This window comes from Boleophthalmus pectinirostris, unplaced genomic scaffold (genome assembly GCF_026225935.1).
Source record: "Boleophthalmus pectinirostris isolate CB_2022bp ecotype Guang Dong unplaced genomic scaffold, ASM2622593v1 HiC_scaffold_7, whole genome shotgun sequence".
NCBI classification, from domain to species: domain Eukaryota; kingdom Metazoa; phylum Chordata; class Actinopteri; order Gobiiformes; family Gobiidae; genus Boleophthalmus; species Boleophthalmus pectinirostris.
In genome coordinates this window covers 24,364,302-24,382,898 of record NW_026571473.1, presented here as the reverse complement: position 1 = coordinate 24,382,898, position 18,597 = coordinate 24,364,302, and the positions used below count along the sequence as shown (strand labels likewise).

At 37.2% G+C, this 18,597-nt stretch overlaps 4 protein-coding genes across 5 annotated transcripts; 2 read left to right on the top strand and 2 right to left on the bottom strand.

The window, feature by feature from the left end:
• Positions 1-1,728: 1,728 nt before the first annotated feature.
• si:dkey-66a8.7 (PI-PLC X domain-containing protein 1) lies at positions 1,729-5,581 on the top strand. Its single transcript, XM_020918835.2, has 6 exons — positions 1,729-2,027; positions 2,850-2,986; positions 3,308-3,436; positions 3,513-3,668; positions 3,770-3,950; positions 4,170-5,581. Exons 1-6 carry the CDS (start codon positions 1,952-1,954, stop codon positions 4,427-4,429), a joined length of 939 nt encoding a protein of 312 aa, XP_020774494.1. The 5' UTR covers positions 1,729-1,951; the 3' UTR covers positions 4,430-5,581.
• gtpbp6 (GTP binding protein 6 (putative)) lies at positions 5,582-11,059 on the bottom strand. Its single transcript, XM_020918873.2, has 10 exons — positions 10,494-11,059; positions 10,133-10,270; positions 8,932-9,002; positions 8,716-8,846; positions 8,576-8,646; positions 7,957-8,115; positions 7,593-7,801; positions 6,957-7,105; positions 6,143-6,295; positions 5,582-6,070 (listed from the first exon to the last, which is right to left on the bottom strand). Exons 1-10 carry the CDS (start codon positions 10,858-10,860, stop codon positions 5,941-5,943), a joined length of 1,578 nt encoding a protein of 525 aa, XP_020774532.1. The 5' UTR covers positions 10,861-11,059; the 3' UTR covers positions 5,582-5,940.
• Positions 11,060-11,428: 369 nt separating this feature from the next.
• Positions 11,429-15,015, top strand: LOC110154753 (T-lymphocyte activation antigen CD80). 2 transcript variants are annotated; one of them, XM_020918788.2, is made up of 6 exons: positions 11,429-11,567; positions 11,850-11,925; positions 12,703-13,029; positions 13,692-13,976; positions 14,293-14,469; positions 14,788-15,015. In XM_020918788.2, the coding sequence occupies exons 2-6, from the start codon at positions 11,862-11,864 to the stop codon at positions 14,859-14,861; spliced, it is 927 nt and encodes a 308-aa protein (XP_020774447.2). In that variant the 5' UTR covers positions 11,429-11,567; positions 11,850-11,861; the 3' UTR covers positions 14,862-15,015. The 2 variants fall into 2 exon arrangements, with proteins under 2 accessions (XP_020774447.2, XP_020774446.2); XM_020918787.2 differs by lacking the exon at positions 11,429-11,567 and having other exon boundaries at positions 11,804-11,925.
• nit2 (nitrilase family, member 2) lies at positions 14,479-18,400 on the bottom strand. The gene is made up of 10 exons (XM_020918789.2): positions 18,276-18,400; positions 17,983-18,101; positions 16,969-17,089; positions 16,526-16,614; positions 16,363-16,456; positions 16,209-16,283; positions 16,060-16,138; positions 15,886-15,984; positions 15,419-15,474; positions 14,479-15,326 (listed from the first exon to the last, which is right to left on the bottom strand). Exons 1-10 carry the CDS (start codon positions 18,301-18,303, stop codon positions 15,226-15,228), a joined length of 861 nt encoding a protein of 286 aa, XP_020774448.1. The 5' UTR covers positions 18,304-18,400; the 3' UTR covers positions 14,479-15,225.
• Positions 18,401-18,597: the final 197 nt, after the last annotated feature.

Sequence of the window (18,597 nt, the reverse complement as noted above, 5' to 3'; positions counted from 1 at the left end):
CTATCACTATAAGCAATGTGTGATCTTGCACCACTGTGCCTGTCTGTGGATACTGCTAACAATTATTTAGTTTGACTGATATTTAAATCAGTAAATGTTGGGCTTAGCCAAGTGACTGATTAAAAATATTAATTTAAAAACACATGCATTTTATATGAATGTTGCATCAGTGGCACATACTCAGTTTTTCTGCAGATCTCATTAGCCTACTGATATCATCTATTCTTTTATCAAGACTATTGACTGTATGAAAAATAAGCATTGAATTACACATTTTTAATTGGTAAGTTTGATACCAAGCAGGGTGCATGTATTAACAGCAATATTTTTTCTGCTTTAAGCTTAGGCTATGTATTTAAAACTCTTTATACTTCACTGAATTGTAAATGACATTATGTTAATAAAACAGCATTGTTCTTTTTCATTGAATTAATCCAATGAGTCTGTGCATAATTTAATCATGCATTCCACTTAAAATTCATCAAGTAACAAGAGGAGGTACTATAGGGCAGGGGTTAAGTAGGCCTACTGTATAGTATGTCCACTCTACTCACAGATACTGGGCAATAATTAGAAATCCACGATTAATCTCTTTAACTACATTTAAGTATAAAAATAGCCTTCACAACACAAATATGACTTGAATTCAATAACGATCAAATTATATCCTCCTGAGACCCGACGCATTCATTTGTGTTTTTTATAGTGGACATTGAATTAACCAGTCTTGTGATTTGAGACAAACTCTTAATGGGGGCACTAGGTTCCTCTGCCTAAATAGTAGGTTGGGGGATTATAGAGTACTACTATGTCCAGGATAGGCATCTAAAAACTTATTGAGGCGACTGTAGAAGCTTGTCAGAGATGTTGGTCATCAGAAAAGTTATTTTTATTAGGTTGTTAACTTCACATGGATTTAACACCAAAATGTCCCAGGCGTCCATTACAGAGGACATGTTATAAAATTATAAATACAAATAAAATGAACAAAATCTAAATACTAAGATGTTCATTTACCTCCAAATTGACAGAAAATCACAAAAATCAATAAATCAATTAATAAATAAAATATTACAATACACTTTTTTTCTTTATGTCTCAGGAGGATCTGCTGTTATAGGCCTACTCGTCAATTAGGCTATCACTAAACAATTTTATTTATTATCAAACTGGACAATCATTGTTCATTGATTAATGTAATACATTAATCATGAATACAATTTATGTATATATATATATTTTTTATATATATATTTTTGTATTCCTTTTTTTATTACACATAACTGGGTGCGTAAACGTGATACAACAAACGTGGCTGTGTCTTCAGCAGTTACATGTCTGGATGAGGGAACATAAACACAACATATTATATAATAGCAACAATAATAAAACAACATAAAAAGACCATTTGTATAGTTAAAAAAATAAAAAGATGATAGCAAGGGGAGTAGAGTTCATAGAGTCCAAGGGAATTTCACATATATTCAGGAATACATTTTAGGTCCATTCATATAGTTCAGATTTTATGTATAATTTGAATTCATTTAAAAAATTTGTAAAGTTTGGGGGACACCTCTGAATTTTATATTTGTGGATGTAAAATTTGGCAAGACATAATATTACATTTTTGCTTTCTTTTTGTATTTACTTCCTTTCCTTTGACCCAAGCCCCGCCCCCTATAAATGACGTACGTGGATGTTTTTAAATGGGATTTTTTTCCGCATGGCCACAGGATGAAAAGCGCGTTTACCTTTAAGTAGGACACTAGTGAGTTATTTGCAGACTACAATGACCTGCTTCACAACAACCAGGGATATTTAAAGCTTCTGTCGGTTTTAAAGTGGATGTTTTTTATCATGCTGAGATTCTGTACATAAAGCTGCGCGGCTCGGTTCGTGGGGTTTAGGCAGTTTTGGAAGAGTCCCAAAAAAAGGTCTCACTGCGATCAGGATGCACTGTGAGAACTGGATGTCCGCTTTACCCGAAGAGATATGGGACGTCCCGCTCACCCACCTGGCCATACCTGGTACAGTACAGTGCATTCATGTTTATACTCTGTTTATGTTTTCATTATGTAGAAGACTGAGTGGTGTTACAGCATAGACATAGTATAGGGTGGACCAGACGTCCCTATTTATCCGGGACAGTCCCAGTTTTGAGCCCTGTGTCCCCTGTCCCAGCAGATTTATCTCAAACCACTGATGTGTCCCAGTTTTATACAAGAAATGTCCCAGATGTCCCTATTTTTGATCATCTGATACCTGCCAACAGTAAAGAGAGGCATAAATTGTATTTTGTTTAGGTAAAATACAGAAAAATTACAAAAACTAAGAAAATGTGACTATACTGACTCACATTAGTGCCGAGTGTATTACAAATTTCCTTAATACACACTCATTTCACAATTTTGTTATTACCAACCAACCTAAACCAGGGATTTTTTATTTTGAAAATTTGGTAACCCTGACATAGTAGGCTACATTGCAACAGTCAAGAGTAAAAAGACATTATTATTTTTAGTTTTTAGTTTGTCTTGAAAAAGAAAGGGGGGCAGAAACATAAGATTTTTTCTTCTTTCTGACTTTCTTGCATCTATGCTATAATTAAATAATTAATAAATAAAAATAGATTTGACATATTACTAACTAAAATTAATATTAATTAAAAATAGTTCCTTCAGCTTATGTTTCTGTATACATTTTCATGCACTTTTCAATTTCAATGCTATAACAAATCAAAATATTAACCAATTAAAATTGATCAGCAGTGATTCCATTTTGCCTTTTCATGTTTATTATATTTTCTGGATAAATATCGTTATTTTAAGTATCACCAAAATGTCACACAGGAAGCCACGATGCCATGAGCTACTGTCTGGACATCAGCTCTCCCCTCGTCCGCTCTGAATCAGACTTCTTCAGGGTCCTGGACTCAGTCTGCTGCTGCTTCACAAGACATGTCATCTTCAAATGGGCCACAACTCAGGTATGTACAGTATGCAAGAGATAATATTACAGGTTACAGGATATGAAAAAAAGGAATTTACTTCCTGTATATATTTTAGCCACATTTACAACTGTTCTTCATTTCTAGCTTGAATTCAATGTTTTGTGCCGGTTCAATGAAGCTGTGTCATAGAATATTTCTCATATTTAGAAATCAATTCTTAACAATTTGCAACAATGTTTTTTTTCATAGCATTGCTTAAAACCAAATATGTTACCTTTTGATTATTACGTACTTGGAAATGATAATATATGCATTATTTCAATAGATTTTCTCTACTTCTCTTTGTTTTATATTTAGGATAAAACTATTGAGGAACAACTCTCTTTGGGCATTCGATACTTTGACCTGAGAATTGCTCACAAACAAAACGACCCCAGTCCTGACCTGTATTTTACCCATGTACTGTACACACACCTCACTGTCCTGGTGAGTCAATCAACCAATCATCAGTTACAATTATCAGTAAAACAGTTTGTCTTTAACCGGCCATTCTCTGAAACAGGAAACACTGATGTCTGTCGCTGGATGGCTCAGATCTCACCCAAAAGAAGTGGTCATTCTCGAATGTAGCCATTTTGAGGGGATCAGCGAAAAACTTCATGAATCCTTTATTTTTTCCATTAAGAAAATATTTGGATCCAAACTCTGCCCCAAAAAGGTACATTTTCAATTTGTATTAGTATAGGTTGAAGGAAAAAAATGTGTTATGATTGAATTTTGAGTAACTTAACCGTACTTATGCCTACTTTGTGCCAAAAGGCCGATATTTCTTTGAGGAATCTTTGGGCATCTGGATACCAAGTTATTCTGGCCTATGAAGACCAAATCGCAGCAAGACACCCAGAGATGTGGCCGGGTGTCCCGTACTGGTGGGCCAATCAGAAAACAGCAACAGAAGTCATAAGGTACTTGGACTGGAAGAAGGAGCTTGGACGACCAGGTAAGATCAATCACCCCCTTTTACATTTTTTTCAGATCTGTCAAATCCTATTATCAGTGAGGAATGCATCATAAACAAACACACCATTTAGTAGCTGGGCTTGAATTACATAATGTTACATAGGGTTAGGCATTAAGTGGTTCACTCTAGATAGATCAAGTCTTATATATATATAGATAGAATGTTTGTTAGCCTCTAATTTAGATTTTTTTTCTGCAGAGGGTTTCTTTGTGTCTGGCCTAAACCTGACGGCTGACAGGTATTACATCGCCACTCACCTGAGGGACTCGCTGCGCACCTTGACTTTGAAGAACTGGGAGTGCCTGAGGTCCTGGGTGGAAGAACAGGTTCCTGGATCTCAGCACCAAAGTGTAAACATAATTGCTGGGGACTTTGTTGGCCCCATCCCCCTCTGCCCAGTTGTTATAGGGCTCAACCAAAAGCTGCTCAGAAAAAACAACAAAAATGGCATTCACTAGCTTTTAATATAATGTTTTTAAATGGTATTATGGGTACCTTCCAAACACTGTGATTGAACTTGCCTTTTTCCCTTAATAATTACAGTTGGTTAAAAGGGTTTTCCTTATGGGTTTGCATCAATAAATAATGTCTTTCCCATTCAGCAGTTGTATGCATGCTGGTCAGAGATCACATTTCTTGTGCCAGATGCCCTTCCTTCATCATTAGGTTCAGTTTCATCCCAAACAACTCAAAAAACACAGTTAAAATGGGATTTGCTCATATTTACTGAAAGTATTTAAAGCTACTTTTATGTACTTTTACATACTGGGAACATACTGGGACATACTGGGAATTTTTGCATAAATAATCATCTTAAACAGTGGTGTCCAGTGATGGGGGGGGCTCAGTAGCATTTTGTCTGTTGTTACTATATAGATGGTTGTTATGCTCTGAGCCAAATTTCTCCATGAGGACACGAAATTAAAAAAAAACTGAAACCTTCCTAGTTTACTTTATGTCAGTGTTTTCAGGGTTTTATGCCTTCCCTTTTCTGCATTTATCGGGTATGGCACTGGCATGTTGTCAATATTACCTCACTGTGGCTGAAAATAACAGGGACTTTATTAGCATTACGGGTTACTTTGTTATTTTATATTTACAACTGTGAATTAATTAAGCATTGACTTGCAAATTGTCTGCCTTCTAGTGTGTAGCGATCTTAAAGGTGTTATAGCATCACACCAGATGCCCTTATTAGTTATAACCATTTCTTCAGTTTATATGGAAAAAAAGAGAAAATTTTAGACAGGAGTAACTTGTGTCCTGTATTTTATATTTTTAACTCTTTAAACATATTTTGGAAAATTTTGGGTTCTATTTGACAGTTCAGTATTGCGGGTAGGAACCTTCAGGAAGCTATCTCTCCACATTTGGACCACAGTGCAGAGGCAGACTTGCTTGTGTACCTGGGTTCGAACAGCATATTATTTGTGTCCTGTTTGTATTCTGCTTTTTCAGTTGTTGGTGTTGTTAGACATTTTATTTTTAAGTGTTATATGGGTGTATTACTATGCACCGAATAATGGTATCTGTGCAATAATCTTAGGTGAAATACTTTTTGTAAAACTTGGAATGAAAGATGAATGAAATAAATCAACTTGTGCCATCAATTGGTTTTCATAAATTTATTTTATGAAGAGTATCTTTCCTTATTGTACAGTTTTCATACAATTGTATTCATTTGGCTGCATCCCTTGTCATTAAAAACAAACTAGTAGCATGGCAAATAGATGCATTTGGTTAATCCAACATTCATCAAATGATCAGGCAAAAAGTTTTCACCTCTAACAAGTGAATATCTTTATCTCTTCTTCGAAACACCTGTTGACATTATTGTATTGTACAATGTCTAATGTAACAAAAATATTCTAGACTGGAGGACTGAGCATCTTTTTCATGTATTAACATTTGAACAATGTCTTACACAGACATAAAGTAGACCAGACAGCCTTTGTGATTTGTTTATTAGCTATTGGCCATCTTTGAACAGTTTCTTGTAGCGTCCATAAGCAGCATTAGATATGATGACTTTGACAACAGCTGAGCCTTCATCTGCGATCACCTCCACATCCTGAACTGTGGCTTCCTTATACAACCAACTGAGAATAAAAGATAATAAAATAAGACACGTTTAAAAAGGTACAAGATTCTGTATTACTTAATATCCTTACCTAAGCTGTGGAGTGCTGAGGTCCACTTTCAGATCCAAAATATGTTTTCCAGTTGTGTTCAAAATCTCCTCCTCCACAACTTTTTTCAGCTGGGTCAGTCCTTGTTCCTTTAAAGCAGATACTGGCAAAACCTTAGGCTCAGTGGCCTCATAGCTACAAACAAAACAAAACTGGTTACTTATGTGGTGCATATATTTTTATATTCTTTTCAAAAGGCAAATGCCTCTGTATTTGAGAATGTTGACTCCAATATTCACTTAATCTATCTGTGCATAAGTAATGAGATGTAGTTTTGTAACATTTCCACCAATTTACAAATTGATTAAAAAGCTCATGTTTGCAGGCACATAATAGTGAAACCAGTTTGCTCAGGTATGAGGAAATAAAGACAACGCAGGTTACTATTTCCCTCAAGTGAAGTGTCAGGTGTCTTGTGCATTTTGCATTATTGTTTTCATGTGTTGTGTTGTTTTGATCTATTGAAAAAGTGCATAGGCCCATAACCTCATTATTCTATACCCAAATCTACATTTTAACATTAAAAATATTTTTCTTCATGTTCCTCATCTCATATGAAGTCGACTAAAGCCTCAGCAATAGACTATTAATAAATACAAATAAGATGCGAACATAAAAATAAAATACAAATTTGCAGCAAAAGCTTTACATGCTGAATATTTTAACAGATTTTTTCTGTGCTTAGGTCAAGAAGACTAAAGATAAGATTTAATGATGTGAAAGAGGATGTGAATGGAAGTTGGTGTGAGAGTAGGCAGAGGATGGTTAGATAGAATAAAAAAGTTTGTTTAATTACTTCTCAATGAGGTCAATCTTATTGTGGACCTCAATCATGGAGTTCATCAGAGTGTCTGGGATATGAAGGTTTTTTAACACTCTCAGCACATTAGCCTTCTGGTTTACAGTCTCTGGGTGGCTGATATCTCTGACGTGAATAAGAAGATCCTGTAAAATGATAAAATGACAACTGAATGAGTGCGTACATCAATCAGGCATTACATTATGATTATAAATTATCTTTCAGTCAAAACCAGCCACGAAGGTCTTGTGCTGTTGTTTCATTCACGTTTGAGTAGTTCTGTATTTCTGTATTCTCTAAAACACAAAACGCTTGGCTTCACTTTATAAAGTAATTAAGCCGTAATGAAGAAAGATCTGCAACAATGCCATTGTTGAAAAGGCAACTCGTCTAATCCAGTCTTTTCCATTGTCAAACAAACCTATGGGACGGGGATACATGAGCACTTACCAGGGGATACTTTGATTGATTGATTTCTGATTTAAAAGAAGATATTGAATAGAATTTGTATTTAAAATAAATTCACATCTTTAATTGCCAATTCTAGCTAAAGGGCACTTGAGACAAAATGAAATGACAAACAATTATGATGCTTTTTGATTGACAAGTTGATCAAGGAGTATTCTAACTTACAGAGTGCTTTATATCCTCGAGTGTGGCAGAGAAGGAGTCTATAAGCTGATGGGGCAGTTGGGACAGGAAACCAATAGTGTCCACGTACAGGACGGTCATGCGGCTCGGTAACTGTCCTGCATGAACCGTGACGTCCAGAGTTGCAAAGAGCTGGTTTCTGGGCTGAAGACCGGTGTCACCCGTCAATGCTTTGATCAGGGTGGTTTTTCCTAAAGATAAGATAATAAAAGAGATACATGAGTAATGTTTTAAAACTGGAAAGAAAAGAATTATGGCAATTAAAAAGTATGTGCTCATAAGTGCAAACAAAAAATCTCCATGTATCTGAACTACATGTGTGGTATAAACAACAATAAGTTCTTACCACAGTTTGTGTATCCTAAAACAGACACTACAGGGAACTCTTTGTGTTTTCTTTGTGAGCGCAGCAGGTGCCTCTTCCTCCGCAGTTTATCCAGAGCCGAGCGGATCTTTAGCTCTCGCTCCTTTAACAGTCTGTGCTGGACCTCATACAGAGTCTCACCTGGAAACACACAATCAGCCTGGTGAAGCAGTGCACACATTCAGGAAGAATATACGGAATGGATATTGTGAGAACTTGAACCCAGAAAATCATGAACTCGAATAGTTACTGCTAAATACAGTTTTATTGCCACCTTTGTCAGTTACAATTATTAAATTATTTCAATGGATAAAGTTGGTATGACTCATTTCTGGGTCAGGAATGGGTCACGTGAACTATATTTTGCCAGAAGGCTTTGTAGTTTTCATTTGCTTTCTTCGATTCTGTAATGAGCAGTTTGATTCAAGTATCATAAAAAGGTAAAATAGTCTTTACTTAGAAAATGAACTGTGCATACAGACAGCAAAGCACAAGCACTTCTTTAACATATAGATATTGCAGTTGGTCATTTTGTAATAAAAGATAAAATCAGATGTGCAGATTTATTATTTCTATAGTTCATTAATACCATGGTCATTACCTGAACCACCAATGTACCTTGACCCTCCACCTTGCTGATCCAAGTTTGCCATTTCATTCTTTAGTCGAGATCTAGACACATATCAACACATTATGTATCAAATAAGTAATAAAACTACTGCAGTTACTACAGAGTAATACCTTAACAGAGGGATTTCTGCCAGTGAGATCTGTAGCTTTGCCTCTTTTGTTTTGGCGTTGCAGCGGAAGATGTGCAGAACAATCGAGTATCTATCAAACACTTTCACTCCCCAGGCTTCCTCCAGATCCCGCTGATGATACACATAAGAATACATTTAAACATGTGACGGCATGACACCAACCCAATGGAGAAACAAAATAAGGAGATAAACTCACTTCAGAAATAGGAGAGAGACGCTCAACATTGACAAAAACAGCAGTGATTCCTGGAGTTTGTCTAATTTTCTCTAACGCAAAAAGAGCAAAGGAAATATCAATTAATGCTATTACTGTATATTATTTTTTGTACATTGACTCTACCCATTTCTGTATAAAAAAACAAGCCACCGCAGTATGCCATATGGCTGGCATGTGAATTAAGAAATGTGAAAAAAAAACAAACAATAAAACATGAATAAGTAGTAAATAAAGGACAAAGCACACATTTAAAATATTTTTAGTCATTATGTTTATTACTGCATGTAAAGAGTAATGTTTGGAGGTGCTTTAGATCGCATTGTAGATTCTTTAAGCTTTTCTTTCAACTTCTCATTGGCTTTCCTGATGTTGGCCAGCTCTTGTTTGAGCTGGACAGTGTCTGCCACTGAATTGTTATCCAGGCATCTTATTTCTTTGTACGCACTACCTTGGTTTTCCAGCTCTTTCTCTTTTTTCATGAGGTTAGCTTTGAGCTCTTTCACAACTCCAAGTCTTTCGTTGATTTTTTCCCTGGCTCTTTTGGAGTTGGCAAACTCTTGCCTTAGTTGCACATGCTCTTGTACTTTAGAATTATACAAGTACCGGATCTCCTTATGTGCATTCACTTAGGTCTTGTAGGTGCTTTTCCTTCTTCTGGAGAGCAGCAGTAAGTTTTTGCAACTCCAAGTCTTTTTCATCAGACTTTTCTGTGACTTCATTGGAGATGGCCGGCTTTTGTATTAGCTCCACATTTTCCTGTATTATAGAAGTATACAGGTCACGGAGCCTCTTATATTCACTAACTTCTTTTTGTAGCTGCTTGTCCTTCTCCTGAAGAGTATTGGTGAGTTTTTGCAACTCCAAGTCTTTTTCATTCACCTTTCCCATGACTTCATTGGAGTGGGCCAACTCTTGTTTTAGTTGCTCATTTTTTGTGTACTTTAGATTTATACAGGTACTAAAGCCCCTTATGTGCTCTAACCTCTTCTTGTAATTGTTTATCCTTCTCCTGAAGAGAGTCAATGAGTTTTTGCAACTCCTGCTATAGTACATATTAAGTAAATAGACTAGATTAATTTTTTGTGCAGTCACTGCTAAAGGACACACATTTCTGTAACATCATTTCATTTTTATATACTCCTGTTTTGAATAAAACTTCACAAATTGTGAGAGTGCATACCTGTGAGGACCTGGAAGTTCCCTTTTCCAAATATTCTCTTCTTCTCTGGGGTTTTCGTTGAGAGAATGATCTTATCCACAACCCGCCAGTTCTCTAAAGTGCTCACAAGTCCCTCCGCCTCTGCCACCATCAGTTCAGCTAATAAATGATAAACAAAATATACAGTTAACAATTTAATATAACCTAGCCAAGTCAATTATAACTTTGTTTCATGTTCTGTGTAGATTGCTTAAAATTGTTCTTCATTTCTACACAGATTCGTTTCAGATATGAACTGATGATCATCTCTAACTTTCATCAAACATAGAAGTTGAATCCACGATTTAGCATTCCCCTTATGTCTCAAGTCACTGTGATTTACCTGTTGTAAGATGCTGTTTTCTGCTGCCCCACTTCACATCGGGGTGGACAATAAAGACCCGGTGGTGACTGTCCCCCAAACCCAGCGGCCCCTGGCTCTGGAACAGCTCCTCCACTTCACTGTCCGGGAGGAAATCTTCCTCCTCTTCTTCCTCCCGCCCGAAGATACCCCCATGATTGTTCTTCAGGGCGGGCACGGACAGGCCAAAGGGTCTAGTCTGCACATTTAAACACCCTGTTAAACTTGCATCTGACTTCTTTAGGATGCTACTGATAGGAAGTGATGAGTGGGGAGTCCAGTGGATTGAACAAACGCAACAACTCCGTCTTTGCAGGAGATACGTGCAAATCCTCACTAACGCAGACATTCTGGACAAGGAAGAGTCCTAGGAGTGGGTTTAAGTTTTATAATGCCATTTATTCTACATATTTACGTGCATTTCGCCGCTTTCATGGTCCACACGCGGTTTGTACTGTGACAGCTCCAATGTTTACATCTAGACTTCTTCGCTGAAAGCTGAATGGGGAGAAATTTACAAAACGCGATACTGCCATCTAGCGTTAGTTTGGAGTAGCAACTTCTTAATTTGGTTCATTATTAAATTGGATTTTTAAATGCGGAGTAATTTTAGTTTTGATCAGACTGTATTCTGAGGTCTGTCCCCTCTATATCTTTGCTTAAAAATGTTTAATTTCTGTCATTTTAGCCAAATTTTTAATATTGATAGGAAACACACCTCTTAAGGCCTTAAGTCTTGTGTTTTCTATCTATTTATAGTAATGCAAACAGTTATACTGTGCATGCCTGCAAATTACGCAATGGATAATTTACTCTACCAAACACCACTATCACCTAATTGGCCAGCGTGAACATGTAGCCTAATAACCTCAAGACCCAGTTTTGTTCATGTGTAACACCACCCAAATCCCCGAGTGCTCATCACCCCGGCCTCTACGTGTAGGTGTAGCCTGCAGGGAGCACGGCCCATTGTGGAAAAAGAAGTCAGACTGGTCTCAAACCTGCCGCCAGCGCGGACCGCAGTGGGTGGCACCAGGACAAGCCTAATGTTTACAGGTAAATTATTTGGATTTATATTTTTAATACTGAGAGAACCTGCCAATGACGCTGCCCATAAGGCCACATAGGGCGCAGGAGAAACCGGTAAGGTGCACGGACAAGCCGCGACATGAATGACAGACAATGAATTCCTTATTTGTGAGTAACTAAAACTACGTCCAAAACGAGGAAGTGAAGTTACTCATGCTGATTTTTCCACAAAAGTGTTGATTTGTGATGGCGCTCCAAATGTATTCATGGTTCATGAATAAGAGAGTTTTTCATTGTTTTTACGCACAGTTGCAGTCGGTCATGCTGGTGGCACTGTGGAGCATTGGGCTGTTCTTCAGTTTGTTCACATTTTGTTCTTCTTCAGGTAAATCACGTCTACCAGCTATGTTCTTTATTCACAAGGAAAATATGAGGTTAATAATTTAAAAAAGTTAATATACAGAGATAGAAAGCAGCTTATTTCCATGCAGTATTTGGTTATAGCCTGATCAGTTGATACTTACACATTATTTGTGTCAGTTTATGCTCCCATCTCACTTTTACCTCAATAATTTATTGTGAAGTATGAATTTGTTTTTGTAGTATGAGTAACAGCCTTTATAGTGTAGTAAAATGAGATATTGCTACTCCTTACCTCCTTTATGGCACCCTAACTCTACTTCAAACCACCCACATTCATTCATTACATTCAATGTAAACAAACATTGGAGGCAAGGGCAATTGAGTGTCTTGCACTAAGACACAACAGCAGAATGTACTAGTGAAAAGGGATTGAACTGACCACTCAATAGTAGTGGTACAATAACAGCACTAAGTCAGTCAGACAAAGGATATTTCTGGTAGACCGGCAGATGCAGTAGTAAAACAAAATACTTAAAAAATAAATAAATAAAATCATCATCAGGTAAAACTTTGCACACTTATAGCCACACATGCAGTCAAATGGTGTAGCTCTTAAACCCAAATACAGAATTAGACTTAGACAAACTTTCCACAAAGGAAATTACTTGGACACAGTAGCTCACACATCACAATAACAAAGAGAAAAAAATATAAATTAATTTGACCTTTTTACCTGTTCAAAGCACACTTTTTTTCGTCATCATTTTGAAAATTCTACCCTGTATATTTGTTTTCTCAGATAAGGACTGTATCGTCGGTATTGTGGGTCATGCTGCGTTACTGCCCTGTTATCACCAAAATGAACTCTTAAGTTTTCATAATTTATCAGTCGAGTGGAGGAGAGGCAATGAACTGGTTTTAAAAGCTAAATGGGAAGAGGATGGAGATGTGGTCATTTGGAGTCTGAACCACGCTACAATCCCACGCCGTGCTCCTATTACCGGAAACTTCTCCCTTGAACTCCCAAAAGTCAGTGCAAAAGAAGACCAAATGGTTTATAGCCTGTTTGTGACCTCAGATGAGAATGACACTGTCCCACTCTGCTCCATGTGTCTCCGGACGGCAGGTTGGTAACAACACTATCATTTAAATTCTGAACAACCATAACCACCGAGAGGCCAAAGCCAAAGCACCTGTTAAGAGAAATTTGACCACAGCAACTCACACTAATCAGCCATGGTCTGTGTTTGAACCTGAAATGGGTGAGGGATGTGTAGAGTGAAGAGATCCAAATATCAAACTACTATGTTGGATGCTTAGATTGCCATACAGAAATATGACAAACAGGAGTGTTTGTGTGTCAGTTTTGTGAGAAGCAGAAAATCAGTGGGTGGTCAACAGAATACATAGACTCTTTTGCCAATTTATTAAGCTGTTCCTGCATTGCATTGTGCTTAAATGGGTTACACTGTTGTTTGATAGACATGCCCAACCATACATGCTTAAACATGAAGCAACTATTTTGTGATCGTAACATGTAACACCCAGGATCAACAGGCAACACACATATTATAAGAGCTTCCTCTGCTAGTCTGTCAGGAAGATCAAAAGTGATTAAAAAAAACATGATCAACAAAATTTTCAGTATATTAATTTAGGAAACATAGCTATGACTTATCATTTATATTCTTTAAAATAAAAAAGTCCATCATGGAATTCATTAAGCAGGTAATCATGAACACCCCATTGTTGCGTTGTACTAAACTATATTTCCATTCATGACTGCAGCCCGTTTCAGCTCCCCCCTACTCCAGAAAGATGAAATGGCAGAGAGTAACAGGACAGTGTTCCTATGTCAGTCAAGTGGAGGTTTCCCAAAGCCCAAAGTGTACTGGCTCATAAACGACACAGAGCAGCCCCCAGAAGACTCTGTTAGGACGAACGCCACACCCCTCCCGGACTCAAACCTGTACAACGTGACCAGCCTCCTCACCGTCAACATCTCCACAGACGACAGCGTCTCCTGCTCCATTCAGAACCAGTGGATGAACGAGACACTCACCTCAAAAAGCAGTGAGTTTGGTTAATTTACTGGTTCTTTTATCTGGTCTGTCAAATTTTTATCGCTTTCATGGCAAACAGAGATCAAAAATTGAGAGCATTTCCCTCTACCATTATTACTTTGATATTTCTCTCTGGTGCATTTTTCACATTTTTGCTTGGAATTCAACCAATTATTCTTCTGCAATAGGCATAATAATATTTTTTGTGGGCATAAGAAAGTGAAAGAAAAAATGAAATGTTCATTCATTCTGATCTACTGTAATGTTTCTAGAATTGTAAGATCCTCGGTGCTTGTACTATAATTGTGCCCTTGACTTATCTGTAGGTGGTGCAAAAGACAACACCATTCGGAGTCGAGCATCTGAGGGGATGTGGATGTTCAGCACAGGATTGTGTGTAGCAGTGGGCATCATGGTGGGGGCTGGCGTGGCCTATCAGATCCACCTGGACCGCATCAGTAAGAAGAGGAGGGTCCTGTATGAATCTACGAAAGCTCAAAGAAGTAAGCATGTGTGCACCAAACCATTTATTATGACTCATTTGTTTTGCAATGTCAACAATACCATGCCATTTGGACATACTTCCAAAAGGACTTGAATGAGAAACTTTACAATAAAAGTAAAGATTTTCTTAGTTATTCATCAAAAAACAATGATATAGCCCACTGTTCTAACATGTAAAAGAGTCATTGGTAGGAATTGAATACCTATGAAGACAGCCCTTCTTATTTAAAATTTTGAAGTTGGTGTATCTTTAATGCAAGATTATATATGGTATTCTGTGTATATTGAGCTTTAGTTTTTGGTTGTCTTCATTACAGGATACAAAAAGCACCAGTTCCTAGAAGAAGAAACACAGGAAGAAGCACTGACCTCAAAGGAGACCTGTGTCTGACGATAAGCATTATAAAAAGATATCAAAACTGACTTTAAATCACTCTTAAACTGGACACATTTGTATTTCACTGGATTTACTTCATGGACTCATTTCTATAAACATGACTCTGCTGTTGTTTATTGTTGTAAATTAAAATGATATTTTCCTTGTAGTTATGCTCTTCTCTCCTTTTCCAACATACTGGCCAGTATCCAAATGATCATATGAAATCATCACATCATTACTACAGTCATTAACAAGGCACAGTAATGTTCTTCAGTTTGTAGGTTTTTCAGAGTCAGAATCTGCCATGTTTGATGCCTCCCATTGTCTCAGTGTTGGTACCTGTCCCTGTGTACTGCTCCATCCGGTTTGGGGATGATCAGCCTTTTGACTCTGGGACTGTGGTGACAGTGTAGAGATCATTTCGTTGCTGAGTAGTGATAGGGATCTGTTGTCGTATATCAGCCAAATACTGCAAATCTGAGGCAGTAAAAAGTACATTTAGTTTTGATTTCAATTACGATTTTCAAAATGTTTATTAATTATTTTTTCAGTTTCAAAACTTAACTCACCAATATCTGCATAAATAACAGCCTCTTCAGGACCAGCTTTTGAGATGACCTCTCCCCTGAAATGGCAGATGAAAAGAGCGGTCACATAAATAATTAATTGGAGTAACTAACAACATGTGTGAACAACTGATATCTTTTAAGTAATGAATCAAGAATTATTTTAGCTGTAAATCATGTTTTAGCCAACACAGGTATTCATCTTGTCTCTTTCTTTTTTGGGTAACAGTGGCTCAATCGTTAGAGCAATGGCTTCACATTTGCCCACAGACCTTAAGGTTGGAAGTTTGATCCGGACTCTGATTCTGACAAGGGCATACTATTGAGTCCTTGGGCAAGACCTTTCATCCACCTTGCCAATTGGGTGTGTGAGTGATTAGTGGTGGTTGGGCCCTAGCTGCAGATTGGCAGCCATGTTTCAAACCCAGGGCAACTGTAGCTAGAGATTATGATTATTATTATTATCTTACCATGGGTTCACGACTGTGCTGTGACCCCAAGCCACATAAGACGCTGTTTCATCTCTGGCTGGTGATGCCGTCGCCACATAAACCTGATTATCTACCGCCCTGTTCAATCACAACAATGACAATAAATGCATAGTTCGTATTACATAGGTGTGGTGCACAGAGTCAAAGTCAGACCTGGCTCTCTGTAGGAGCTCCCAATGTGCTGGACCAGTCGTCATGTTAAAGGCTCCAGGATAAACCAAGAGCTGGCAACCTACAGACAGCAGAATGTCCTGATGAAATGTTGCCAAAAACAGGTTAAACTAAATGAATAAATTTTTTACCTTTCCTGCTATAAAGCTGTGCCAGTTCTGCAAACCTCATGTCGTAGCAGATGCCAACACCAACTTTGCAAAATGCTACAAAAATACATACACATACATCAAAATAACAATGTACCCAAGAACAATGAAGAAAAAAATTAAATAACACTCTCACGTGTGTCAAACATTGATAAACTGTTTCCTGGACTGAGCGTCTCTGATTCCTGAAAGTGGATTTTTCCCGGGACACTGATGTCAAAGAGATGAATCTAGAATCAAACGTAAATCAAAGAATAAAAAATAAACTTCTGATCATTGCATTAATGGCAGATAAAAACCTTTCTGTGTTTGAGAAGCATCTGTCCTTCTGGGTCAAACACTGCACAGCTGTTATACAACTTCCCACCATCTTCTTCAGGAATGGAACCTGTAAAAAAATAAGAGTCAAGAGTATAAGAGTATAACAGTCAGTGAGAGCTTAGTATCAAAAGGATGCAAAGAACATTATAGGAAAAATATTTATGAAGCATGTGAAAGCATGAAAAGCATATGTTGAACCATTTTCATTGGCAGAATATTACAAATAATATTCAGTAAAATAAAAAAAATAAACAATAGAGTTATTAAAAACAATACACTATCTCTAATCATCGTCTTTGTCATCATCAGAAAAAGTGTCAGTTGTTTCTACCTCTCTTATAAGGTTACTTACATCTTTTTCATGCCTTGTCATTTTCTATTTGTACTTAAATTTAGTTGCAGAGTGACATTATATTCTTACCTCCCACCAAATACACTTTGTTTTCTTTGGCGATTTCTGATAGCACCTGAGTGGACTCTCCTGGGATCCTCTCGGCATATGCAGCGAAAAAACTGGTGCCATATGGAGAGTTGAAGCACTCCTGTAATCAAAAAACAATGTATTACTATTAATGTATAATCAAGTATAATGCCAAGACAAAAGGTGCTCTAACTTTTCTGATAGGGGATTCACCACATGCTTGTCTCAATGGAGATGTTATTGCTTTGCTTGTCTAACTTGGTCAATTAAACATTCTCGCAACTACAAGTCATAACATCATTGGTTTTACATTATTGATTACAGTTCTTTAGCTTATGGTGAGACTACATGCACTATTTCAGCTACACGCCTCCTTCCTCAAATACTGTATGGTAAGCATTTCAATTACAATGTGTACTTTTTGTATACAAGCTACAAAATGAAAGAGTCTGGGATATATACATGTATAGCAATAGGGGTGTGCAAAAATGTTAAAATCTTGTTTGTTTTGTATCGTATAATTTGAAGATACAATATCGATATCATGGGCTGTTGTATTGATATATTGCCAAGAGTATTTTTAGGTATATTTTACAAAATTATTTTGTTTATTTTTTTATTATTTGTGCTGCAGCTGTGTTGACATTTTTTTTGTTGTTTTGAGTAAAATGGGTGTTTTTCATATCATCTTTATGCAAACTTGGAGGATTTTTTTAGTATCACAGCCATGATGTAGCCTTTGTTTTTCACTGAACCGTATCAAATTGATTTGAAATATATTGTATTGAATCATACTGAACTGAAAGTGCACTGTATCGAAAAACGTATCGTATCGTGGCCTATGTATCGAGGAATATTATCATATCGGCAACTTCTTAATAATACCCAGCCCTATATAGCAGTGAGCAGAAATGTTTGTATGTACTATCTTCAAATACTTGTTGCTCTAAAGATTGGTATTTGCTTGTCATACATACAAACTACTTAAAGTCTCCCTCTTCCACACTGGCTCACCGGTAGCAGCACCACCTTGCCCCCCTGTCCCGCCGCCTCCTTCACCAGTCTCCGGGCTCGGCTCAGGTTGTCCGCTTTCACACTGGTCACCTGCAGCTGGACCACGGCCAAACGAAACTCTACAGACACAGAAACGTCAATTCTCCTGGACCTATACCCAGTACTAATAGTTAACAAGGTACGCACAAATGTAAACAAAGCAGACTATCTGATATTTCAAGTAATTCGGGTTGTAATTTTGACATGCAAATACACATAGATAAAAACTAACACGATATGGATGTTATACTCACTCGACATTGCTTTAGTTAGCGCTGACATGTCATTTATAAACTAACTTCAGGCCAAAGGTTTACTAAAGAGTGGACAATTCAGCCATGAGCGCAGACAGGCGGAAGTGCGTGGTACTTCAAAATAAAAGTCTTAAGTACTATACGCGGATACAAAATTTTACATTTTAAAGATTTTAGTTGCGCTTTATTATATAGTGGTGTATTAAAACATAAAGTGAAAGTGTAAAATATGTTTGGTATAATTTAGGCTACTTGATAGGGCTAATACACGAATGCATGATTATTATTCTGAAAAGAAAAATCAGCACGCATCCAAGGGAGG

Excerpts from the sequence above, each read along its gene's own strand:
- si:dkey-66a8.7 (XM_020918835.2), top strand. The coding sequence starts at position 1,952 with ATGCACTGTGAGAACTGGATGTCCGCTTTACCCGAAGAGATATGGGAC. Across the intron at positions 2,028-2,849 it reads CACCCACCTGGCCATACCTG|GAAGCCACGATGCCATGAGC; the intron begins GTACAGTACAGT and ends AATGTCACACAG. Across the intron at positions 3,437-3,512 it reads ACACACACCTCACTGTCCTG|GAAACACTGATGTCTGTCGC; the intron begins GTGAGTCAATCA and ends TCTCTGAAACAG.
- gtpbp6 (XM_020918873.2), bottom strand. The coding sequence starts at position 10,860 with ATGTCTGCGTTAGTGAGGATTTGCACGTATCTCCTGCAAAGACGGAGT. Across the intron at positions 10,271-10,493 it reads AAAACAGCATCTTACAACAG|CTGAACTGATGGTGGCAGAG; the intron begins GTAAATCACAGT and ends ATCATTTATTAG. Across the intron at positions 6,296-6,956 it reads AAGATTGACCTCATTGAGAA|CTATGAGGCCACTGAGCCTA; the intron begins GTAATTAAACAA and ends TTTTGTTTGTAG.
- LOC110154753 (XM_020918787.2), top strand. The coding sequence starts at position 11,814 with ATGAATAAGAGAGTTTTTCATTGTTTTTACGCACAGTTGCAGTCGGTC. Across the intron at positions 11,926-12,702 it reads CACATTTTGTTCTTCTTCAG|ATAAGGACTGTATCGTCGGT; the intron begins GTAAATCACGTC and ends TTGTTTTCTCAG. Across the intron at positions 14,470-14,787 it reads ATCTACGAAAGCTCAAAGAA|GATACAAAAAGCACCAGTTC; the intron begins GTAAGCATGTGT and ends TCTTCATTACAG.
- nit2 (XM_020918789.2), bottom strand. The coding sequence starts at position 18,303 with ATGTCAGCGCTAACTAAAGCAATGTCGA. Across the intron at positions 16,615-16,968 it reads CAAAGTGTATTTGGTGGGAG|GTTCCATTCCTGAAGAAGAT; the intron begins GTAAGAATATAA and ends ATTTTTTTACAG. Across the intron at positions 16,284-16,362 it reads TTTATCAATGTTTGACACAC|CATTTTGCAAAGTTGGTGTT; the intron begins GTGAGAGTGTTA and ends GTATTTTTGTAG.